Raw genomic sequence first — 18,233 nt, 5'->3', positions numbered from 1 at the left:
ATCAGGTCATATTGACAGTGTTGTGATACCAGCCATGGTTTGATCACGTATCAGATCAACTTTTCTGTCATCGCTTGAAACAGTTTTGAAATGTATTTTAGTGATTTGAGTTTCTCTGTGTGGTGTTGATGTGCTAGAATAGAGTCAAATAGAAATACTTTTCACAATTCGTGTGTTACTTAAAGTTAAAGAAAGGTTGATTTCATTATAAAATTAATCGATTTGCTCGGGGAGTGCTGTTCCAACCAATCAGTTGAAGGCCCGCCCTCTGACGTCACGTGATCTGTCAGCTGCCCTGGAGTTTGGACGCTGATCAGAAGAGGAAGAGGCAGAGGAAGAGGAGAGCAGGTGAGTGTTTCTGACCTGACTGTTATTACCGGTTCCTTACCGGCTGTGTTACCGGCCGGTGGGTTCACGTCTAGGACTTTTAATGCCGCTTTTGTAGTGCTGTTGTTACAATGTAACAGCAACAACAAAGGCTGTAAATTGTCACATGGTGTTCTCTGATGGAAAAGGGTCAAAAACAAGAGCGAAAATGGGGAAAATTCAACGTGACACATGATTTACTGAATGTAATCTGAGCTAACAGTCACCCAGCTAATGAACAAATACGGTCTGTGTGTGTTGGGTGTGTGTCTCAGACGATGTTGTGCGTGTCAGTGTGTGTGTTGGTTCTGTCGGCTCTCGGGCACAGCAGTCCAGATGTTTTCAGAAACCGACACTACGATGACCCACGGCACCAGGAGGACCCTGAAGTGCACATGAACATAGTGAGTCCTGGGGTTCAAAAGGCTCTGCTTTTCTGCAATTGACACTTTTTTTTCTGTGTGAGGGACAAATGCTCTTGAAGAATAAAATATAGTTAATATGAAACCGTAAGTAATATAATAATAACTTTTGTTATAAGTTTTCATCCCAAATCTCAAATTTCTTCAACTATTTTCAGTACTGCAACTAACCACCAAGGGGCGATACAATGTTTTAGGATTTATGTAACTGTTCCTCACTGTAAGAACTTTTTAAAAGAGCAGGGCACAGATATAGAGGAATAGTTCCACATTTAATTATGAATTTATTCCACTTTTCCATTTCCTAAAGCACTTTACGGTCTTGCTCACATGCACCCAATCACATGTGTGATGCTCAATCCATCCGTTGAGTGTAAACTGGAGTTAAGAGCCTTGCTCAAGGGCACTTTTGGTGGTATGGAAAAAGGGGATCTGGAAATGAACCTGAAACATTGTGATTGAAAGACGACCCACTTTACCAGCTGAGCCAAAGCTGCCCACTTATAGGTCACAAATACAAAGCAAGAATTCACATCTTGAAAGCAGCCATTCAGAGACGTAAAGGAGCAGTTCACATATTTGAATAGACAGTTTCCAGATTGTTGTTTGTCTGTGCGTGTAGTCAGAGATCATCAGGAGGTGGGGTTACCCAGCAGAGGAACATGAGGTGGAAACAGAGGATGGCTACATTCTGACCATCAACAGAATTCCCAGTGGACTCAAACGCACCGCAGGTATGTGAGGACATCTCTTATGGATGTTTGTGTGGCAACGTTTATGTGACCCTGACCATGTTTGTATTTCTGTTCAGATGTGTGTGTATCATTGAGAACATTTGTTTCGCTTTGACAATATGTGTGTATCTGTGAGGAAGTGTGTGTGCCAAATTTATCAGTGCGATTTGGGAAAAGTATGCACTGTAATTGTAATGTGATTTATTTTCTGTATTGCTGAGCTTACCTGTTTCTTGCTGCTATGACTCTGTTATGATGCATAAAAGAATAAAGGAAAAGAATCTAAACCTATAGCAGCTTCTCCAGAAAGGTGGTCTAAGGGGACTTGAACCAGCCTTAACTGTCAGCTTGCTTAAATACAAAGTCTTAAGCCTCAAGACTGTGCGCGGCTCCCAAATGAAACTGGGAGCTGGTTCCTGATAGCTACTTTTGAAAACCTAGGATCCTCAAATAAAGCAGCACTCTGAGAACCAAGCGTTCCCCTGGGATATTATGGGAGAAACATCTAAGATATGATGGAGCCTGGCTGTTGAGAGCTTTATAAGTGAAAAGAAGAAGTTGAAACCATATTTTAGATTTCACAGGAAGCTAATGAAGAGGTGTGATACGAGCCCTCTTGCTAGTTCCTGTCAGTACTTTCACTTCAGCATTTTGAATCCATTGGAATTTTTAAAAGGTTATTTTTACACACTTATAATCACATGAGTCTGGTCTATAAGTAAGAAATGCTTGGGTTTAAATTGTCAGTGTCACTGTGAGTCAGCATATTCCTGATTTTAGAGACATAGAGATGAAAGAAAACAATCCTGCTGACTTTTGATGAAGAAGTCTTGGTCAAAAATAACTCCCAGGTTCCTCAGTGGTACTGGAGGTCAAAGTGACACCATCCATTCCCTGACCGCTCTAACTTCCTGTTCTATGGAGAACCTGGGACGCTTCCCTCTTACAGTTACTGGTTCTGCTTCTGCAGGTCCGAAGCCGGCGGTTTTCTTGCAGCACGGCCTGCTGGCTGCAGGCAGCAACTTCATCACCAACCCTCCAGAAACCGGCCTGGGCTACGTGCTGGCAGACGCCGGCTACGACGTGTGGATTGGAAACAGCCGGGGGAACACCTGGTCCAGGAAGCACCGGAGTCTGAACCCGGAGCAGGACGACTTCTGGAAATTCAGGTAATCAGCAAAGAGCAACTCAGTCACAGTCGGACAGTGATGGTGGTGATACTGATGACGAAGAGGCTCTGTGGTTGGCTGCAGCCATGACGAGCTGGCTTTCAAGGACCTTCCGGCTGTTGTGGACTACGTGTTGAAAATGACCGGCGAGGAGCAGATCTTCTACGTGGGACACTCTCAGGGAACCACGATTGGTAACACAAAGCTCTGCTCTTTCAAAACCTCATGACCACGTGGTTCCTATCGAGTATTTATCCTACTTCTACCTGTTTCCCAGCATTCATAGCGTTCTCCACGCTGCCAGAGCTCGCCAGTAAGATCAAAATGTTCATTGGGTTGGCTCCAGTCGCAACGGTGGCCTTCACCAGCAGCGCCATGACCAAATTGGCCATCCTGCCAGAAAACATCATCTGGGTAACATCCTATCACATGAGCCAACACCGACTGACAGGTCACATGACCAAACCATGATCTCATCCGTCACGTGATCAATGATCTAATCGGTTACATGACCAGTGATCTAATCAGTCCCATATCTAGACCCATGCTGAAGTTTTTAGTGAGTTCTGTCCTTTGCACTCTGTTTCATCTTGTGCTGACTCGCTGTGGTCGCTCATTCTTCACTCCCTGCAGGATTTGTTCGGTAAACGGGACTTCCTCCCTCAAAGTCACATGATCGAGTGGCTTGCGGAACACGTGTGTGGGAAGACGCTGCTCGATGAACTGTGTGTGAACATCTTCTTTGTCATCTGTGGCTTCGATGAGAAAAACCTCAACGCGGTTAGTTTTTCTTTTTCTGATTCTGAAGATCACAGTCTGTGGCTATCTTCCAACACACACGTGTCTGTTCCAGAGTCGGACTCCAGTCTACACCACTCACTGTCCTGCGGGGACGTCCGTCCAGAACATGGTCCATTGGTCCCAGGTGACATATCTACCAGCACCTTCTGCCTGGCAGCTTTTATCCAAACGGGAAGAATGTCTGAATCAGTTCACCGGGTCTGTGTTGTTTTCAGGCCATTCACAGCGGGAAACTCATGGCCTTCGACTTTGGACCTGCTGGAAACATGAAGCACTACAACCAGGTGAGACTGCAGGGTCGGGGATGAGAGGCCACATCCCAGGAGGTCAGTTAACAGAGCGAAAGGATCGGGGGGTCAGAGACCTCAGGTCAGGTGTCGGCATCTTGTCCTCAGATGACCTTCTGTTTTAATTTCCAAGCTGACTGACCCCCCCCTCTTGTGCATCCTTCAAGTGATTTTCACTGTGTTAGCATTTAAGGTTCCCATGATAACTGACATGATGCAGTGTCTTCACCTGTCTCTGTTGTCTCTCTGTCCTCTGCTCAGTCTACCCCGCCTGAGTACCACGTCCAGAACATGAAGGTTCCCACCGCCCTGTTCTCAGGGGGGCAGGACACGCTGGCGGACCCTAAAGACATAGCCATCCTGCTCACTCAGGTGAGTCACAGAGAGCACAGCGCCACCTGGTGTACAGTCCAGGAGCTGCAGCAGGACTGAGTGGTTGAGGGTGTTTGAGCTGATGGAAGCAGGCGGAGGACGGGCGGAGTCGAGGCGAGACTGAGAGGTAAACGGTGTTTGTGTGCAGGTGCCAGACCTGGTCTACCATCGACACATCGAACACTGGGACCACCTGGACTTCATCTGGGGTCTGGACGCTCCTCAGCAGATGTTTCCCGACATCCTGAGGCTGCTGGAGGCGCGTCGTTAGATCACCTGTCGCATCTCTTTTTCAACCTCTAAACTTTTCACATGTTTACTTTACAAATACTTCAGTGTTTAAACCACCACATTAAAACTAACACAGTTTTTTAAACCTTGAGTCCGTTTTCTTTTTACACAGAGCTCTCATTGTGAAATCCAAACAGAAGTGAATGGTGGCATTAAAAAAATGTTTTAATCGTAAAAAGTAATATTCATAAGTAGGTCTGGAGCTAAAGAGACATTAGCAAGGAGCTAAAACAAACCACAGTGTGCTTGAATTTGCTTTATTGGCGTAATTGAAATGTTTCATAATGACGTTCATAACACTCTTATTAAGCTAATTTCTGTTTCTTGTGATTCGAAGCAGATGGAATGTGGCAGATGGTTAGCTTAGCATCACTGAGCAGCAGATGAGTCAAGCTGAACGGCTGATCAACAGGAAGTGCTGGTGGCTGTTGGTGTGGCTGGACAAGACGAGATCGTCCTCTGTTCATGTCCATGTCCTCTACGTCATCCCCGTCTGTCCTCTGCAGCACAATCATATGTCTCAACGTCTGTCCTCCACAACATCCTTATGTCTTCTGTGTCCTCTGTAACATCTTTCTATTCCACATCTGTCCTCTGTAACATCATGTATCCTCGTCTGTCCTCTATAACACTGGCACTCTTTCCGTGTCTCTTGACTGATACAATCATCTGTCCCTGTCTGTCCTCTGCAGCACAATCATGTCTCAATGTCTGTCCTCAGAAAAACCCCACTGTCTGTCCTCCATAACATCCTAGTGTCTTCTGTAACACCATCTTATGTCCCATCTGTCATCTATAACACCCCTGTCCCATGAAGCCCACCATCTGTCCTCTGTAACATCATGTATCCTCATCTGTCCCCTGTAACATGCCCCCCCCCCCCCGTCCCTCTGTAACACCATCATATCTTATGTCCTCTTTAACACTGACAATCTTTCCCCGTCTCTTTATTGCCTCCTGTCCCTGTCTGTCCTCTGTAATGTCCCCTCCCCTTCCGTCATCCCATCCATCCCTGGTCTAATCTATAACGGCCCCCATCTGTCCCCTCCCCGTCTCTCAGTATCTCTTCCTCAGCATGGCGATGATCTTGTTGAACCGCAGTCTTTTGGCGATGGCCATCGGAGTTTCTCCGTCCTGAAAGAGCAGACCGGGTCTTGAACCTGCGATTGTGGCTGATGTTGCACGTTAAGCTGTGGAGTGCTGTTCTCTTTTTGTTTCACATACTTTGTTTTTGAGGCTGGTTTTGGCTTTAAATCTCAGCAAAACAGGAACCAGACGGTGCTTCTTTCTCTGGCAGGCGTAGTGAAGCGGCGTGTTTCCTTGCTGCACCAAAAGAAAAAAGAAGAAAAAAAAAAAAAAAACAGGTTACGGTCAGGGGTTAGAACGGCGTACATCAGGGCCCAACTCACTGAAACACCGCAGTGTCGATCTGAGGAGGCGGAGCTTTGAGCCATGAGCCTTAAATGAACTAAAGCTGCATCCAGATCCTGATCTGGGACCTGGACTCAGTGTGAACCGTGTCGACTCGCCTTATCCACGGCGTTGACGTTTGCGCTGGCGTTGAGCAGAACCTCCATCAGGGCCGCGTTCTCGCGCTGCTTCTGCAGCTGCAACACACACAACGTCAGGTCAGCCTCATCGGGGCTGCTGATTGGCTGAGAAGACGGCCGTCATGGTTACCATGATGAAGTATCCCAGCAGCAGGACGGGCATCAGGATCGCGATCATCAGGTAGTCGAGCACAGAGAAAGTCTTCCGGGCGACATAGTGGACACACGTCCTGTTTTTCTACAGGTGGGGCAGAAGACAGTTATTGATCTCAGTGGCAGCCGTGTGACGACATCACCGATCGGAGGCACCTTATTGGCTCGGTGGATGTCGGCCTTGTTCTCCAGCAGGTATTTGACCGTCCTCAGGTTGCCACGGCGACAGGCAGCGATGAGAGGCGTGTCTCCGTTATGCTCCTCCTGGACATCGATCTGAGACGGGTCCTCTTTCAGCAGCTGGTACAACCGCTGGACGTCTCCGTCGTACGCCGCCTGGCAGGTCGGCTGGGGCGTGAGGAGACGGGCACAAGGTCAAAATAAAGCAATAACTGCATGAAGAGGTGGGAGGACTTATGAGAACCAGGTTCTGGCGATAGAACACAAAAACATGCCTGTGCATGACAACCAACGCCACTGTGACTGAACCGATATGAACCGCAGAGTTGCGTCATGTTCGCTGGCAATATTCAATATAACTCAACTTTACTACAACGGCCTTTTGAAGCTGTCCACAGCTGAAAACAAAGCTCTGCGCATGACAATAAAAACCTAAAACAAACTCAAGAGCTCAGTGTTCTGCTGAGTTTAAAGCCAACAAGTGAAAATGTGTCTTCAGAGCAGATTCAAAAGCAGACAGTGAAGCACTCTGATGTGCAAAATGGTAATTCGTTCCAGAACTGGAAAGACGACAGGTTAAGATAATGAATTGGCACCAAATTCCAGGACATTGATGTTACTGAGACACAACAGAAGCAGAGTGACGGAGACAGGATCTGTCTTTATGAACTGGAGTTAACAATCAAGAGCATAAAAGTGGAAGGAAACAATGTAATTTCTAAAACGGAGATGTGTTCACTGTCAGTGAGTCCATAACTTCAGGAATTTCCCCTGAGATTAGGAAAGTATTTCTATGCAGTTTTACTCTATTCTAACCCACAGACGCCTGGACTGGTGTTTGCTATGTAAAGTTTTTGCTTAATGTGTACATTTGCACAGTGTCATGTCGTGTAGGTTGTGTGTTGTGTAATGTTTTGCTGTTATAAAATGTTTTTGCTTTGTGTGTTGACTGTCAGTGAGATATAGAAGAAATCAGATGTGATATTTACCGAAGGACGTGATAAAACGATGATTAAAAACCAGCTGTTTTTATAAATTAACGACATCACTATGTCGCAATTACGAGAAAATTATAAATTATAAAAAAAAAAACGGCGATTTTCTACATTAATGACACTTTCATCTCGTAATGAATAATTAGGTAATTATCTCGTTAATTCAGAAAAGCAGACTATTTTAGTTTTATCACCATAACGCTTCGGTAGATACTGGGTTTCATTTTTAACACACCTCTCTCGCACGGTGTAATGTTGTGCAGTGTGTGTCTGTCAGATGTAACCAGGAAAAACGACGGAACGTCATGAGTTTTAAAGTTCTTTTTTTAAACAAACCCAGCAGAACTGAAACTTGTGCGGATTTGTAAACGTGTTGTCAGTCAGAACATCTGTTTCCCTCCGCCTGAAAACCTCACGAGAGAAAGAAGAAAGAGAAGAAAGGAGCCGCTCACCTCGGAGTACACGAGACCCATGTCGGTTCCGACACACCTGGACACGTGACCGCGCCGTCACACCTGGATCGTTACTTCCTCCTGCGGATTTCACCATAAAATCGATTTGCATCGGAAGAGACGGCAGGCTGCTTTCCCCTGAAGCTTCCTGATTATTTATTTCACCCAGAACCTTCTTTATCAGGTCAGTAAGCTTAAATAATTGCCTCTTTTAGGTATATTTTTCATTGTTCTTTTTTTTTTTTTTTTTTTTTAGCAATTAGTGTAACCCTACATGTGCAAAATGCTGTTTGTTTGTTTGTTTGTTTGTTTGTTTGTTTGTTTGTTTGTTTCAAACTCTCTAAATCAGGGGTGTCAAACATAAGGCCCGTGGGCCAAAACTTGCACGTAAGAGGTTCCAATCTGGCCAAACCACCAAGCCCACTAACATTTACTTGAAAACATTGTTTTGTTTTGTTTTTTAATACAAATTTAGCAATAGTCGTGAACATGAGACAAGACCTCCAGACAGTGCTGTCAGTGTGAGTTTGTAAAAACATGCATAATGCAACAGCAATAGGAGATGGTTTTTCTGGAAATTTTGCTGCAGTTCGCACAAAACAGAAGAATTAAGATTGTCTTTATATTGAGAGTTGAGTCATTTCTGGTAGTAATTGGTTTTGTGAAAATAGACATTTTCACCGTGCATCCTCTGTCACAACAACAAAATGTATAAAGTTTCATTCTAAAGGTTATCACGGTATTATTTTACTGGTTGAGTTCACTTGAAATCAGGCTGTATATGTGTGTGTATGTGTGGCCCCTCAGCTAAAACCACCCACACTGGCTGACACTGAAAACCTTCTCCATGCCTCCATCTCCTCTGCACTGAGTTCACTCCTTTATGGCGTCTCAGACAAAAATCTGCAAAGATTTGCCCTCAGGCTGCCCAGACTTCATTTAAGCCTCTTTAAATGATCACAATAAAACAAATGACTCCAAAAGTGTTCAAAGAAGAATATAAGTGAGTTGTTAGTGTCACTCTGATGATTTGCTTGAATATTTTCTATCATGTTGTCACTGGAGCACATGTTAGAGATGAATGTTATTAGATTGGCCAAATGTTTTTGCTGAAGACAAGCATATGGTGCACATATTTTGTCCTGCACTCCTTCATCCAGATTTCCATACCTCAACAATAATCCAGAACAATTCACCTTTCTTCCCTTCAAGGCAGGAAGCAATGATGCTTTTTTTTAACAACTATTTCAGTCACTGTATGATGGCTGTTAGTCAGGATATTCTTCTTTGAGTTGGCTCTAGTCTGATAGGAATGTGGTTGTGGGGCTTTTGAGCTGCATGTGAGGTGTACTAACTAGATCTTGTTTAGCTTGGAGGGGTCCTTTATAGAAGGATGTGTTGGTTGGAACCTCTGACCTTCCTCCTTCTCTCTGCAGTTGGAGCATTTCTGAGGAGCGATGCTGTTAAACTTTGGTGCCCCGTACTCATCTTATATTGTGCCCATTTTTATTTTTGATTCCATGTTTTCACTCCTGTTTTATTCTAGTTAGTGCTTCATTCTTGCCTGTCTATGTTTTTCGCATTAGCCGGGCCTCGAGAACAGAGTTTCGTATCAGGACAGGTAAAACATGTAAGATCTGTTAATTCCTCCTGGTCACTCCCTGTCCCTCGGTGGTGACCGCCCTTCATTTACATGAATACCCCTTGCAGTGCTGGCAGCATTCCTCTTAAAACTGACATGCACAGCACCAAGGTGGAGGGCGAGGCATTGGGTAAAGGGGTAACATTTGTGCAGCTGTTGTTACAACCAGCAATGTTCATTCAGATTCACTTAACGGGTGAAAAGCTGTTGTGCTGCCTTTATTCCAGTCTTTAGGCAGTGACTGAGCATACAGTGGAGCCCCTCGGTCTCTGTCTTGGCTGTGATGAAGATACAGCTTTGGAAAATCTGTGGTTTGTAAATTGATTCTCTCATCTGTGATAGTTCTCTTTGCAAGGCATGTCTGCTTTTAGGTATTTTTTATGTCTGAAAGCACATCTTGTCTGCACTTGGATCACTGGACAAAAGAACCAATGCCATTTTGTTTTCAATCCCGTCTTTCTTTATTAGCAGCAGTGCTGTGTTGAGCCTCTTCATGAGCAGCTCTTCAGACATAGTGAATTAAAAGCGCTCAGCCTGGAGATCTGCTTTAATATTGTTGTTTCACTAGCCTTTATGAGCAGTGTGCAAAAACAGTCTTTGTACTAATGCAGGGTCAGATTTAAGGCCAGTTCTCTAATAAGGGTTGAGAAAAAGGTTTTATTAATGAGAAGGTTTAGTTAGTTTTAGTTTTTGGTATGGAGAAGATAGTAAGGATAGGTACTCTTACAGTTATATAAAAATACCTTTTGTATTTTTGCTGACTATGTCTGAGATCTCAATTTCTTTCTGCTGGAGATAATTTTTTGCTGGTTTTTGTTCTCTTGTTTCCAGCGTTTTGCACTGTTTTGTATCACGTCTACCAAATTCAATAGGTATTATCGCTTTGTTTGATTTTCGTAATATGTGTCAAAGTGAGTCATCTTCATCTTTTGTACTTCTCTTTGGAGGCAGTGGTGCTGCGCATGCGTAGTGGAAGTCACCAGATGTTAGTGAGTCATCTGTTTTCAGAGACGATCTTCGCCGTCACTGTTTCTGCCGCGGGTCGGTGTTTGAGCCTCTTTCGGAGATTTCCCCCGGTTTTCATCATCCGCAGGCTCCGGGGCCGGTTCGACCCGCTTCTGAGCTCCACGTAAAGGCGGCGGGATGCCGACAAGCTTCGGAACGAGGATCGAGAAGAAGTAGCCGGTAAATAGAGGTTTGGGGGGGCATTTTGTTTGTTTGTGATGATGTACAAAAAAAAAAAAAAAACCCCGTTTTGTTTCAGCCTCGGTCGGTGGTGGTTTAAAGGAGCAGCGAGCTCAGAAATCATCGGCGGCTATTGCGATTTATTCCCTTTATCCTGACAAAGCGACGTGACTAAACGTCCGTTTGTCACATACTTGTATTTTGAAAAGCCTGGTTTACGCTGAGAGCGGAGCGGATATCCGGTGTGACGTTTGAACCAGCCAATTGACAGACCTTATTTGCGCAGCGCAATTGGTAGATTGTACAAATCTCCCAAAACTACTACACAACAAAATTATGTGCGGTTGTACAATTATTTCATCGTGTCTTTAACTTGATGTAATGTTATGTGAGTGTGTGTTGTGTTTTAGCAGATCTGTCTTGTAAATGACAACAGAGATTACCTGTAGAAATTAAGGCAATAATACAAAAAAAAAACAACAAAACTACACAACAAAAACACTACAAATCTGCATGACTAACACACATTAAGATACGTGTACATATCTCCACATCTCATATGAGATTTATTGGGATATTCTATTAAAACCATTCGCATCTGTTTCTACAGTAAAGTTTGTCTTCTCCTGCAGTGAAGCATCATGGGCGGTGGCAGATGGGCAAGGCATCGGTGTGCGCAGGAGTGACGTTCGGATCCAGTCGAAGGACGCACACACACAACCGCGATGGAGCAAGGCTTCAGCTTGACCACGCTGGTGAGTTCACAGATGTGTTTTACAGATGTTGTGGGATCACGATGCAGGGTCGACTTCAAAATAAAATACTTAGTCTCCGTGATCATTGGAAATTGCTCAACAGCTCTTCCGCCAGAAAAACTGTGCAAACACAACAGTGATCAAAATGATTTATTTCTGAGATGTAGTTCATGATAATATTCACATTTACACACAATACATAATACAGCTGACTGTATGTTCCAGAATCTTCTACAGGCCACCTGTTTCACTGGCTGTGATATTCATTCAGCAGTTATATGTTCAAACCAACTCGTATATAAACGCACACCTACCTCCCACCTACACACACACACACACTCGCCCCACGCCCAGCTCATTCAGGGTTCTCTCCTTGGACAAACTTCATTCCTTGATGAAAGCTTCACTTGAGTGAGGTGTGTTGGAGCGGAGTGACGTCCAATGAGGAGCAGCGTCTTGAAGCTCAGATTAAAATAGATGTCAGAGGTCAAGCTCAGGTTCAAGGGCGGATTGGAGCAAAATTTTAATTGCATGGACATGAAATGAGCCTTCCATAAAGTAAACGTGGCTGTAGTAAATAGTTCTTCTGCACATGTGTGATTAAAGAGACAACAACAACGTTTTGCCTCCAGGGTCATGACTCCCAGTCCATTACTTCACACCGTCATCCTCGCCGACACCGGAGCCCCTCATGGCTCCACAAAAATGACTTTTACAAACCAGCTCAGCAAAAAAAACTCCGTAATTCAACCGTCCTCCCTGTTTCCGCGTTATTTTCCATCACCAGCAGGACAAACCACACCGCGCTGCCAGCAGACTGAAGTCCAAGCTGTCCACCTCCAGAGCAGAGCGCCCTGTGTGGTTGATGCTCTTGTTCCAGCCTCACATGTCGATCCACATTCAAAGGCAGTGAGGGAGAAATAGAGCCAGGATCTGCGGCATCTGAGCAGAAAGATCTTTCCAAATTGGGAGCGAAGCTTTTATTTCTGGTCGACTGTGGGTTTTTTCTGATGGTTGCGATTGTTTCTCTGTGTTCCGGATGTCTCTTTTGACAGAGGGCCGCTTGTCCTCCGCTCAGACGTCCCCTCATGTCAATGAGCCCAGAAACAAGCGCTGCATTCAGGGCTGTACATCTGAGTTTCCTGTCCGCAGACTCGCTCCGGTGTGGGATCTGAGAGTGTTTCCTGACTCAGTGTTGCTGTTCTGGTCACTGTGTGTCACTGATGTTGACGGATGACGAGAGCAAGTGGAGCCGGTGGAGCAGGACGATCAGACTCATTCACACCAGAGGGCAACGTCGGCATCTGGGCTCACTTCATTTACTCCCTTACAGAGATCAAAGGCTGCGCAGTTAGTCTGTTTGACGATTGTTCATTAAGATGTAAACATATTACATTATAACATGGTTTAATGGAGAGCAGTCAAGGTGTATTTACAGTGGGAGTGTGTATTGATGGGGAAGTTGTTCCTCAGTCGACTCGTCCTTGTCTTCTTGTGCTGCTGGTTTTTCCGCCGAAGGTTCTCATCATACACTGAGTCCTGGTCTGAGAGGTTTGATTTTCAGCTGCAGCCTCGTCAAGAACAGAGCAGCCAGCAGCTCTTTGCCTCTTTTCAGGGATGTTGTTTTGGAGCCACTCTGCAAAAACTGCAAAAAAATCAAGTTTCCAGTCTTGTTTTCAGTCAAAATGTCTCACCCCACTTGATTTAAGATAAGAGATTTATTTCTTGATGTAGAATTCTTATATCAAGATAACTTTTTAAGTAAAATGTACTTGTTGCATGGACAGATCATTTCACTGGTCTTAACAGTAATTTTCTTTAATCTAGTTTGATATCTTGTATTTGGGCGAACCCTTTTCACAAAGCAGGCTTTTCCATGTCTTTCAGCTGTAGCTTTCAGCCTCGTCCATCTTGTAAACAAGATACGCGGAACTTATGCGAAAGAAGGATTAATATGCGTCGCTGTCTCCACTTGTGTGGGACGATCATGGCTCCTTCGGGTGCCGAGTCTGAATCCCAGGCTGGATGAAGTTCAGCTCTTCTCAGCTTTTTAACGGTTTCCTTTGCTGTTGGATCTGATCCCTGGTGCCGCCATGTGTTTGTGCAGAAGAAGCTGGCGGCCGAGCCGGAGTACACCGACGTGTCGCTGACGGCGGCCGAGCGGGTCCGGGCGCTGGGGAAGATGGGCTGCAGCGTGGAGATCAACGAGGACATCGAGCCCCGCCGCTACTTCCGCTCCGGGGTGGAGATGGAGCGCATGGCGGCGGTGTACCTGGAGGAGGGCAGCCTGGAGAACGCCTTCGTCCTCTACACCAAATTCATCACGTGAGAATCAGCACGGACGGTCTGAAACCCTCCGGGCGGCCGTGGACAGACGTGACCGTCCTCTGCTTGTGTCCAGGCTGTTCGTGGAGAAGCTGCCGACTCACAGGGACTACCAGCAGTGTTCCGCCGTCCCGGAGAAGCAGCTCATCATGAAGGTGATCGGAGCGGCGAGACGGCGGCGTGAGCGCGGCGTTCCGGCGTCCTGACGCTTGTTTTTCATTCATCCAGAAACTTCAGGAGGTGGCGTTTCCTCGGAAGGACGAGCTGAAGAAACGACTCCACGACAAATACAGTCGGGAGTACACCGAGTACCTCAGGTCGCAGGTCAGTCCGCCGTCCAATCAGCTCTCTCTGATTTTCTGGGGCTTCTGAACATCTGTTTTTTAATTGTCCTGTGGTTCGTTGACTCTGAGATATGGTCGCTTTTCTACAGATAAAAAATTAGACTTTATTGTAAAAATGTAATACTGACAGCCAAGTTAACACAACAGTTTTAATGTATTTATTAAATCCCTGAAAATAATGAAAAATGAGTCTGCACTGAAACTTTGTACATTGTTCGAGTATGTTGTTAATTTGAGTCATATTTTGCTCTCTGGTAAGTTTTTTTTTTTGTTATGTTAGGTTTATATATATATTTTCTTTCTTTCTTTTCCTTTTGCTATGTTAATCATGCTTAAGATGTTTTTACAAAGTTGTATCTAAAGTGGGGGTTTCTTCAGAGGATTAAACTAGTGTTGTATAAATTGTAGACGCCCCCCCTGCTGGTGGACGATGCTCATGAATTCCGAACTCTCACCAGAAGCAGGTGGTGGTGGTGGATGGGTGTGGCCAGCAGCTGCAGCGGCTCTCCCTATTGGACGACGACAGGAGGCGGGGCTTGCTGGAGGAGGAGCGGCAGCGGGTCGCCACCCTGAGGCAGATGCAGATCGAGTCCGAGCAGTTCCGCTACTTCGAGGACCAGCTGAGGCGTCAAGAACTGGCCAATCGGAGAGGAGTGGAGGCGGGGCTTAAGGTAGATGGACGCATTCTGAATCTTTTTTCTGCAGCTGATCCTTTCCAGTGCAGCTTCCATGTGATGTCCGACTGTTGTTTCTTCCAGCAGGCGGAGACCAAAGTGCCTGAGGTCACGGATGGATCCTGTCTGTCTCAGCAGCCAATCAGAGACAGCGATAGATCCCAGCGGGCGGACCAGAACAGAAACAGACCTCCTGCTCCAATCAGCCAACCAGCTGCCACGCTAGCCGGAGTCCACAGTCAGTGCACAGAACATTTATACTTCTAGAAGCTGCTGTGAATGTAAACTTCACTGACTTGTTTATCAGATACATGAAGACATGCCTGAATCTACTTCCAGTCGGTTCTGATTAAGTCTTATATGTTTTGTGTGTGTGTGTGTGTGTGTGTGCAGGTCAGAGGGTGGAGGGTCTGAGGCGGGTGGTGATTCCCAGAGATCTGACGTATCGCTTCCTCCTGCTGGCCGACTCCAACACGGCCAGAGGGATCGAGACGTGCGGCGTGCTGTGTGGACGCCTGGTGAGGAGTTCACTGTCAGCCGGGCCCGGTCCAGGCTTCAGTAGAGGAACTTCCTTCTTGCTTTTAACTCAGGACCAGCTGACCTGTCATAACCCCGCCCCCTCCTGCCCCCTCCTCAGACCCACGACGACCTGGTCCTGACCCACGTGGTGATCCCCAAGCAGTCCGCCGGTCCCGACTTCTGTGACATGGAAAACGTGGAGGAACTTTTCAGCTTCCAGGACCAACAGAACCTGCTGACTCTGGGCTGGATCCACGTACGAGAACACGCTAAGAACACGCTAAGAACACGCTAAGAACACGCTAAGAACACGCTAAGAACACGCTAAGAACACACTAAGAACACACTAAGATCACACCGAGATCAGGCTAAGATCACACCGACACTGAAGTGTTTACATGAAGATTTTGATGCTGGTCTTCATGAAAATGATACGTCGTCGTGTGCGGCTTGGCTTCAGACCAGTGAGCGCTCGGGATCAAGCTGTTGTTGTGGTCCGCTGACCTTTGACCTCCTGTGTGTTCAGACCCATCCCACCCAGACGGCCTTCCTGTCCAGCGTCGACCTCCACACACACTGCTCCTACCAGCTCATGCTGCCGGAGGCCGTCGCCATCGTGTGCGCGCCCAAACACAACGAGTACGTACACGCACACACACACACACACACACTCAGAGTTTACTACGCTCCTCTGAGGTGTGTTCACTGACTCCACCCTCTCTCAGCACGGGTGTGTTCAGGCTCACCGCTCCGGGGATGCTGGAGGTTTCCAGGTGCAGACTCAAAGGTTTCCATCCTCACTCCAAAGAGCCGCCTCTGTTCACCGTGAGTGTTTCTGCAGAGACACACACACACACACACACACACACACACACACACACACACACACGCGCGCGCGCACGCAATGTTTTTGCTCTGAAACAACCTCACCTGTTGAAGTTGGTGTATGGCTGCCATCTTGGTTCTCCCTCTTCTAACGCCTGTAACTCCGCCCCCTTTTCTCAGGTGTGTAAACACGTGTTGGTCAGGGACTCCAAGCTCAGCCTGCTGGACCTCAGGTGACAGACAGGAGGCGCTGTTTACTGCCATGCTTTGTATCTGAAGAGGAAACTGTGAATGTGTGAGTGTGTGTATGTGTGTGTGTGTGGTTTTCTCTGGGATTTATTGTGTAAATTGTTTTCAGCTGTATAGACAAACCTTTGTTTTTACCCGTTGTGTTTACTATTGTTGAGTTGTGGGGTTCAGTTGTGGGTTGGAGTTTTTCCTGCGGTGTGACGCGTGCTGCGTTCAAGGACCTAAACGTTGGAGTGCCTTCTCATGAGAAACATGAATGTTTGACGTTCCACCTGATGACGACTCGCTGAAGCTGCTTCATCAGGAAGCCTGAAGACTTGATATTTGCTGTGCTGCAGTTTGATTTGTTGGATTTGTGATTTGAGGAGTTTTAACCCTTTAACGTTCTGCCGTCTGGCGGTAAGATGTCATTTCCCCCCCCGTAACATATTTAACATGGAAAATCAAACCATTTGACAAATCCTTGATTTCCTTTGAAGGTAAAATGAAGACTTTATTTAATGAGCAGTCTGAACCTGTTCTTATCAGTTACAGATTTCAGCATGTGGTGTATCTTACCCTCACTGCAAACGCAATAATGAAAGTAGTCTCCTATCTTTAGTTACTGTAGTAACTTTAAAACATGTTAGCGAATCCCCTCTTGACCTCCATGTCACTATGCTGCTGCTCTTTTCACTATGACCTCTGACCTCTCGAGGGAGATTTATATCGTTCACCCTGGCCCTGCTGTCCCAGATCTGTGGGACTGAATCAGCAGACAGTGTTTTGTTTTTTTTTTTCTATACCATGAGAAATCAGCCTGTTGAAACTTTAAATCCAAAGTTTTTACCAGTTTTTTAAAAAACCCTGCTGTGATGTAGTGAGATCCTCAGGCTCGGCTCGGACGCCGGCAGCCACTTTCACTGACCCCAGTTTTCACATTTTTATCCGACATGAAGGAGGAGGAATCCAGTTAACAGTGAAGAAGTTTTGTATTAAACGCTGCTCAGATGTGTTTTGTGCACTCACACACTCTCTGTGCTGACTGCCGGTGGTGTGTTCACCGGCCGCAGGAGTTTCGATGTTCAGGTGTCTCCGTGTGTGGAAATAAAGCTCCTCGTGTTTCCTCTGACGGATGGGTGTGGATTTATTTCTCATTCAGGAGGAATGGAGAAGGACGAGAAGAACCAGACCGGTGATCTGCCGCCGGGCCGCGATTGCGAACCGCTGAACAACTCAAACCAGTTCAGTATTGCATAACCACCTTTTGACATACTTTCTAAAAAAGACAACTTTAAACAAGTTTATAACTAGGTCACGACATTATATCCAATTTATGACTTAGTCAGAAATTGTACCCACTTCAAAACTAATAGTGTAACTCATTCTGACAAGTTTGTTAATACTTAAAGTTGCAGATAGCTGTGTGTCATAAAAGTCATCAGACCAAATGTTTAAGATAGCTTTAGCTTCAAAGTTTGGATGTGGTTGGTTAAAGTGCTCTTTTGCCATTTTTGACCACATAGAAATCTGAAAATCTGCATCAATGTGGATATTATGGCTCAATATTGCTGCTGCACATACGTGTATAAAAAAGCAGATTTGTGAACTTCGAACTCTGTAAATGTCACTGCCTTTAAACAACTGTACATCAGATGTGTTGAAATGATTATTCGGGAAACAATCATCTTACATACCAGACATACTAAGAAAAGATAGTTCTATTCTAGAGGAGTCAATGATTACATTGAATCAATGTTGAGGAAGAGGGACTATCTGAAGCAGCTGTATGTGTGTGTAGGCTGTTTAAAATCTTCAGGTGTTTCACAGCTGTAGTTTGAACTCGAACTATTTGTTTAGTCCTGCTCTTTCATTCCCTACACTTCTAGGAGATTGATAGAAATATTGACCAAATTCCATCTCCTGCCTGGGGTGGCAAATGAAACCTTCAGAAAAGTTTTCAA

General features: G+C 45.6%; 3 protein-coding genes across 6 annotated transcripts; 2 read left to right on the top strand and 1 right to left on the bottom strand.

The window, feature by feature from the left end:
- The first annotated feature begins 284 nt into the window (after window positions 1–284).
- On the top strand, window positions 285–4,562 carry lipf (lipase, gastric). Its single transcript, XM_030098011.1, has 11 exons — window positions 285–348; window positions 642–770; window positions 1,411–1,522; window positions 2,493–2,691; window positions 2,776–2,885; window positions 2,969–3,105; window positions 3,325–3,471; window positions 3,545–3,616; window positions 3,708–3,776; window positions 4,041–4,151; window positions 4,300–4,562. The coding sequence occupies exons 2-11, from the start codon at window positions 645–647 to the stop codon at window positions 4,420–4,422; spliced, it is 1,206 nt and encodes a 401-aa protein (XP_029953871.1). The 5' UTR covers window positions 285–348; window positions 642–644; the 3' UTR covers window positions 4,423–4,562.
- A 127-nt stretch (window positions 4,563–4,689) lies between these two features.
- ankrd22 (ankyrin repeat domain 22) lies at window positions 4,690–7,846 on the bottom strand. The gene is made up of 6 exons (XM_030098018.1): window positions 7,773–7,846; window positions 6,302–6,493; window positions 6,123–6,230; window positions 5,972–6,049; window positions 5,667–5,765; window positions 4,690–5,576 (listed from the first exon to the last, which is right to left on the bottom strand). The coding sequence occupies exons 1-6, from the start codon at window positions 7,791–7,793 to the stop codon at window positions 5,499–5,501; spliced, it is 576 nt and encodes a 191-aa protein (XP_029953878.1). The 5' UTR covers window positions 7,794–7,846; the 3' UTR covers window positions 4,690–5,498.
- stambpl1 (STAM binding protein-like 1) lies at window positions 7,763–17,399 on the top strand. 4 transcript variants are annotated; one of them, XM_030098008.1, is made up of 13 exons: window positions 7,763–7,956; window positions 10,508–10,599; window positions 11,232–11,354; window positions 13,462–13,679; window positions 13,756–13,834; window positions 13,908–14,003; window positions 14,482–14,694; window positions 14,782–14,935; window positions 15,091–15,215; window positions 15,335–15,472; window positions 15,743–15,855; window positions 15,942–16,041; window positions 16,222–17,399. In XM_030098008.1, exons 3-13 carry the CDS (start codon window positions 11,325–11,327, stop codon window positions 16,276–16,278), a joined length of 1,323 nt encoding a protein of 440 aa, XP_029953868.1. In that variant the 5' UTR covers window positions 7,763–7,956; window positions 10,508–10,599; window positions 11,232–11,324; the 3' UTR covers window positions 16,279–17,399. The 4 variants fall into 4 exon arrangements, with proteins under 4 accessions (XP_029953868.1, XP_029953869.1, XP_029953870.1 ...); XM_030098009.1 differs by lacking the exon at window positions 7,763–7,956 and having other exon boundaries at window positions 10,386–10,599; window positions 14,485–14,694; XM_030098010.1 differs by lacking the exon at window positions 7,763–7,956 and having other exon boundaries at window positions 10,386–10,599; window positions 14,785–14,935.
- The last annotated feature ends 834 nt before the right edge of the window (window positions 17,400–18,233 follow it).

The sequence above is a fragment of the Salarias fasciatus genome, chromosome 8, assembly GCF_902148845.1.
Source record: "Salarias fasciatus chromosome 8, fSalaFa1.1, whole genome shotgun sequence".
NCBI classification, from domain to species: domain Eukaryota; kingdom Metazoa; phylum Chordata; class Actinopteri; order Blenniiformes; family Blenniidae; genus Salarias; species Salarias fasciatus.
The sequence above is the reverse complement of the archived record's forward strand: the minus strand, read 5'-3'. Positions and strand labels throughout refer to the sequence as shown.